Consider the following 6,336-nt stretch of genomic DNA (forward strand, 5'->3'; position numbering starts at 1 on the left):
TCACGTTCAGTTCAGTGAGCGTCATGCAGCATTTAATCCCGTTTTAAAATTCTAAATCAATGTTATACTGAATCGAATCGTTAAAAGAAAAACTAATAGCAGGTACTAAAATTATGCACTAAATTAAAATAAAAATTTAAGCTAAAAACAAATAAAAATAAAAATAAAGCAAAAAAATAAAAATTACAAAGCAAGTAACAATTCAAAATACTAATAGTAAATAAAAGTATAAATAGCATAATAAATACATAGCATGATAGAGGATATAGTATAAATATTATAAAAACTACTAAAATAACAGATATGAACTAATGAGTCATTACACGAGCTGAATGTGCAGTTGAGTGCAGTGCATTGTGGGACACATGATCTTGTGCAGTCTGCTTTATTCTGAATAATGTTATTTAGCCTGTGTGTGTAGTGTTGAGTGAGTGAGTGAGTGAGTGAGTGTGTGAGAGAGTGAGTGAGAGAGTGAGTGAGTGAGTGAGTGAGTGAGTGAGTGAGTGAGTGAGTGAGTGAGTGAGTGAGTGAGTGAGTGAGTGAGTGAGTGAGTGAGTGAGTGAGTGAGTGAGTGAGTGAGTGAGTGAGTGAGTGAGTGAGTGAGTGAGTGAGTGAGTGAGTGAGTGAGTGAGTGAGTGAGTGAGTGAGTGAGTGAGTGAGTGAGTGAGTGAGTGAGTGAGTGAGTGAGTGAGTGAGTGAGTGAGTGAGTGAGTGAGTGAGTGAGTGAGTGAGTGAGTGAGTGAGTGAGTGAGTGAGTGAGTGAGTGAGTGAGTGAGTGAGTGAGTGAGTGAGTGAGTGAGTGAGTGAGTGAGTGAGTGAGTGAGTGAGTGAGTGAGTGAGTGAGTGAGTGAGTGAGTGAGTGAGTGAGTGAGTGAGTGAGTGAGTGAGTGAGTGAGTGAGTGAGTGAGTGAGTGAGTGAGTGAGTGAGTGAGTGAGTGAGTGAGTGAGTGAGTGAGTGAGTGAGTGAGTGAGTGAGTGAGTGAGTGAGTGAGTGAGTGAGTGAGTGAGTGAGTGAGTGAGTGAGTGAGTGAGTGAGTGAGTGAGTGAGTGAGTGAGTGAGTGAGTGAGTGAGTGAGTGAGTGAGTGAGTGAGTGAGTGAGTGAGTGAGTGAGTGAGTGAGTGAGTGAGTGAGTGAGTGAGTGAGTGAGTGAGTGAGTGAGTGAGTGAGTGAGTGAGTGAGTGAGTGAGTGAGTGAGTGAGTGAGTGAGTGAGTGAGTGAGTGAGTGAGTGAGTGAGTGAGTGAGTGAGTGAGTGAGTGAGTGAGTGAGTGAGTGAGTGAGTGAGTGAGTGAGTGAGTGAGTGAGTGAGTGAGTGAGTGAGTGAGTGAGTGAGTGAGTGAGTGAGTGAGTGAGTGAGTGAGTGAGTGAGTGAGTGAGTGAGTGAGTGAGTGAGTGAGTGAGTGAGTGAGTGAGTGAGTGAGTGAGTGAGTGAGTGAGTGAGTGAGTGAGTGAGTGAGTGAGTGAGTGAGTGAGTGAGTGAGTGAGTGAGTGAGTGAGTGAGTGAGTGAGTGAGTGAGTGAGTGAGTGAGTGAGTGAGTGAGTGAGTGAGTGAGTGAGTGAGTGAGTGAGTGAGTGAGTGAGTGAGTGAGTGAGTGAGTGAGTGAGTGAGTGAGTGAGTGAGTGAGTGAGTGAGTGAGTGAGTGAGTGAGTGAGTGAGTGAGTGAGTGAGTGAGTGAGTGAGTGAGTGAGTGAGTGAGTGAGTGAGTGAGTGAGTGAGTGAGTGAGTGAGTGAGTGAGTGAGTGAGTGAGTGAGTGAGTGAGTGAGTGAGTGAGTGAGTGAGTGAGTGAGTGAGTGAGTGAGTGAGTGAGTGAGTGAGTGAGTGAGTGAGTGAGTGAGTGAGTGAGTGAGTGAGTGAGTGAGTGAGTGAGTGAGTGAGTGAGTGAGTGAGTGAGTGAGTGAGTGAGTGAGTGAGTGAGTGAGTGAGTGAGTGAGTGAGTGAGTGAGTGAGTGAGTGAGTGAGTGAGTGAGTGAGTGAGTGAGTGAGTGAGTGAGTGAGTGAGTGAGTGAGTGAGTGAGTGAGTGAGTGAGTGAGTGAGTGAGTGAGTGAGTGAGTGAGTGAGTGAGTGAGTGAGTGAGTGAGTGAGTGAGTGAGTGAGTGAGTGAGTGAGTGAGTGAGTGAGTGAGTGAGTGAGTGAGTGAGTGAGTGAGTGAGTGAGTGAGTGAGTGAGTGAGTGAGTGAGTGAGTGAGTGAGTGAGTGAGTGAGTGAGTGAGTGAGTGAGTGAGTGAGTGAGTGAGTGAGTGAGTGAGTGAGTGAGTGAGTGAGTGAGTGAGTGAGTGAGTGAGTGAGTGAGTGAGTGAGTGAGTGAGTGAGTGAGTGAGTGAGTGAGTGAGTGAGTGAGTGAGTGAGTGAGTGAGTGAGTGAGTGAGTGAGTGAGTGAGTGAGTGAGTGAGTGAGTGAGTGAGTGAGTGAGTGAGTGAGTGAGTGAGTGAGTGAGTGAGTGAGTGAGTGAGTGAGTGAGTGAGTGAGTGAGTGAGTGAGTGAGTGAGTGAGTGAGTGAGTGAGTGAGTGAGTGAGTGAGTGAGTGAGTGAGTGAGTGAGTGAGTGAGTGAGTGAGTGAGTGAGTGAGTGAGTGAGTGAGTGAGTGAGTGAGTGAGTGAGTGAGTGAGTGAGTGAGTGAGTGAGTGAGTGAGTGAGTGAGTGAGTGAGTGAGTGAGTGAGTGAGTGAGTGAGTGAGTGAGTGAGTGAGTGAGTGAGTGAGTGAGTGAGTGAGTGAGTGAGTGAGTGAGTGAGTGAGTGAGTGTGTGTGTGAGTGAGTGAGTGTGAGTGTGTGAATGAGAGTGTGTGTGTGTGTGAGTGAGTGTGAGTGTGTGTGTGTCTGTGTGTGTGTGTCTGTGAGTGAGTGTGTGTGTCTTTGTGTGTTTGAGTGTCTGTGTGAGTGTGTTTGAGTGTGTGTGTGTGTGTGTGTGTAGTGTGAGTGTCTGTGCGTGTATGTGTGTGTGCGTGCTGCTCACTGGCGTCCTCCGGTGGCCGGCTCCAGCACGTATCGGTCAAAGTAGAGCCGCACGAGTCTCTCTCTCTCCTCAAGTCCCGGCAGCATGAAGTTCACGATCTCATCAATTCGGTCATTTATGGCCCAATCAAACTGCTCAGGCTGATTACTGGCCAGAACCAGCATGAACCTGAAACACACACACACCACATCAGCTGTCTGTGTGTGTGTGTGTGTGTGTGTGTGTGTGTGTGTTGGCTCAGAGAAACCCACAGAGGTGTTCTCCAGGGATCTGTCTAAGCGCAATCATCTTAGAGCTCTTACTTGTTGCTCTGTTCTCCGGTGCGGTACAGGAATGCGTTCAGAGTCGCTCGGAGATCCTCACTGATCTTCTCCTGAAACACACACACACACACACAGACGCGTCACATGACCCCTGCAGTGACACAGACAGGAATGCGTTCAGAGTCGCTCGGAGATCCTCACTGAGATCTTCTCCAAACACACACACACACACACAGACGCGTCACATGACCCCTGCAGTGACACAGATACACACACAGTGAAGGAGTGTGAGACTCACGGTGGATCTCTTGCGCAGGAATGCATCAGCTTCGTCCACAAACAGCAGCAGCCTGGAGAACACAGCAGAACATCATCACACACTCAAACACACACACACACACTAGGGCTGTGTGATATTGAAGAAAAATGCGATATGCGATACCTTGTTAAAAAATGCGATATTCGATATGCGATACGATAATGCTTAAAGTGTGTAAAATCAATTTCAATTATATTTTAAAATATTTAAAAATTAAAATTATGTAACCAATTTGTTTCACATTCTTTCTTCGAAAAGAAAGAATCGCTACAACTTCTGAAAGTGACCAGCAGTGTTTTAGCAGTACATTAAAAGTAATTTTACTTTCGTAAAAAAGTAATTCTCACAAATCAGAAAATGTCATTTTAACATCAGTGTGAACATACAAACAAAAAACATTAATGACACTAATTTTATATCATTGTAACTTTGCTTTCCACACACTTTAAGTACTTCTTCATACCACAGCAAACACTATAGTCTGAGAAAGTTCAAACATGATTAAAGGCAAGTGAACAGTCAGTAAAAAAAAAGAAATACACAATTTACAAGCATAGATAAAATAAACAGTAGCATTCGGGTACAGAAATGTAATAATTAAGTGTAAAATAACACTGCATAGTGTTCACTGTATGAATTAAATTTAGATTAATCTTTGTTATAGCTGTTTTGTTGTTTGATTAACATTAGTGACATATTCAGCAGCAGGTATTTATAGGCTGCTGTCCCTTTAAATCCCACTGCACGGATCCAGTATAATCTGATTGCTTTCTCAGCTGTTTACATTCATTTAAAACCTAACGGACTGCGTTTACGAGAATGATCGTCGAGACGGGTACTATTGACATAATTCTGTGTGTAGGTGTCTGTTCAAACATGAGGAGGATATCAACTCGGTGTTCGTGCGCCGTCTGAAACACATCTCTCTGTGTGCGCGCGCTTTGCAGGTGTGCGGCAGAACTGAAGAACACACACACTTATCTGGAATATATGAAAAGGTTAATTATATAATTACAGTAACTTAGTACATTGAGATTTTGGTGTTTTTTTGTCATATATATTACAGAATGAATTAAATCAACATGTATACAATTTAAATAAACAATTTACTGTTTTACATTTGTGAATAAATTCAGATTACAAAATAAATATAATTCTGCTATATATATATATATATATATATAAAAATACATGTATTTATTAATAAAATTCTTTAAATTGTTAAATATATTAAGAGTATTATAAATATATAAGAGTATATTACACCTAAATAAATATTTATAAGCAAATCGAATAAAGTATATCAATATAGCAACGTCAATATTTTTGTCGGCATCAGCATACATTATTATTATTTGAAATTATTTTTCAACTATAGAAAGTGTTTTTACGTCATGATTTAATTTATACTGGTATACGCAAACTAAAAAAACAAAATAACGATGAACTGTATTACACTTGTTAATAATAAAATAGTTTAAAATAATTTACTATAAATATATATATAAAGCATATCTCAGCTTTATGTAAAAACATTTTACAGAATTTAAATATAACAATAATTTTATTCTTCATAAATGTAAATAAACATTTAGGAAAGTATTGAATGTAATTATAGAATTCATGATTCTAATGTGTTTCCTCACCCGCGGCCGCTGGTTCCGGCCCAGTCGAACACCTTGTGCATCGCCGTCACTCCGTCTCGGCCCATCGGCGCCACGTCTCCTCCCGTCATGATGGCGTAATCCATCCCAGAATGCATCGCCAGCTTCTGCTCGCAGCCAATCAGAGGCGGTTACACACACACACACACACACACACACACGTGTGCGCGAGCGTTACCTTAGCGAAGAGCGTCTTTCCCGTCCCCGGCGGCCCGTACATCAGGATGTTCCGGTACAGCCCGCGGTTCTGTCGCGTGTTCCTCGTCGCTATGGCGATGTCGCGCACGCGCTCTTCCAGCGAAGGCTGCACAGAAACAGGAAGTGAAACGTGCACTCTAACAGGAAGTGCGTGTGGTGAAGGATGCGCAAACACTCACGCTGAGCACGACTCCCTCCAGCGCGTCCTGCGGCTTGCTCTTCAAGCGCTTCGCCATCTGAAACAACACACACGCGCATGAGCGCCGCCACACACCTCACTTCTTGTCTGCACAGGAAGCACTCATCGTACAGACATCCATCGTACCTTGACGGGGTGTTTGAGGGCTTCCACCACAGTGAATCGTGACGTTTCTCGCACGAGCGAAGGTTTTCCTAGCCGCGCCTCAATATATCGTCCGGCCACAGTAGTAGCGTTACGCGCGGAATAAACGCCCACCGCCAGCAGCGTGAGTCCCGCCACCTGCAGGAGACTCAGAGCATCACACACACACACACAGACAGACAGACACAGACACAGACACACACACACACGATCGTCTGACACACACTCACACACCAGCACTTACCGTCGCCGTCACTTTATCCCAGTCTGATGTAAACGCGCGGAAACCTTCACCGAACACAGCACCCGCCGTCCTAAAACACACAATGAATGGTCACATGACCACATCTAAACCTGGTCATGCGTGCATTTACAATTCACAAAACTTTGCTTCATGTCATTTTCCATCATAAATTTATTGAAATGCTGAGAACTGAAAATATTTCAAATTTAATTTGCACCAATTTACATTTTTAATTCTAGTACAATTATAAATATTGTGCATACATTATAGTATTTTTTATATAGCCATCATTCTCCAGCACAAGCGTGCAAGTGAATTCATGGCTGAAAACTTATATATATATATATATATA

General features: G+C 43.3%; 1 protein-coding gene across 1 annotated transcript in view; it reads right to left on the reverse strand.

The window, feature by feature from the left end:
- The window catches only part of atad3 (ATPase family AAA domain containing 3), a 23,850-nt gene that overhangs the window by 953 nt on the left and 16,561 nt on the right, over positions 1 to 6,336 (reverse strand). Inside the window, exons 7-14 of the mRNA XM_016257893.1 lie at positions 5,985 to 6,054; positions 5,723 to 5,878; positions 5,577 to 5,633; positions 5,378 to 5,503; positions 5,182 to 5,306; positions 3,515 to 3,566; positions 3,256 to 3,326; positions 2,954 to 3,121 (exon numbers count right to left, since the gene is read on the reverse strand). Of these exons, the coding sequence (XP_016113379.1) occupies positions 2,954 to 3,121; positions 3,256 to 3,326; positions 3,515 to 3,566; positions 5,182 to 5,306; positions 5,378 to 5,503; positions 5,577 to 5,633; positions 5,723 to 5,878; positions 5,985 to 6,054 (825 nt within the window). The remainder of the gene's footprint in view (positions 1 to 2,953; positions 3,122 to 3,255; positions 3,327 to 3,514; positions 3,567 to 5,181; positions 5,307 to 5,377; positions 5,504 to 5,576; positions 5,634 to 5,722; positions 5,879 to 5,984; positions 6,055 to 6,336) is intronic.

Source organism: Sinocyclocheilus grahami, unplaced genomic scaffold, assembly GCF_001515645.1.
Source record: "Sinocyclocheilus grahami isolate Dianchi unplaced genomic scaffold, SAMN03320097.WGS_v1.1 scaffold1614.1, whole genome shotgun sequence".
Lineage (NCBI taxonomy): Eukaryota > Metazoa > Chordata > Actinopteri > Cypriniformes > Cyprinidae > Sinocyclocheilus > Sinocyclocheilus grahami.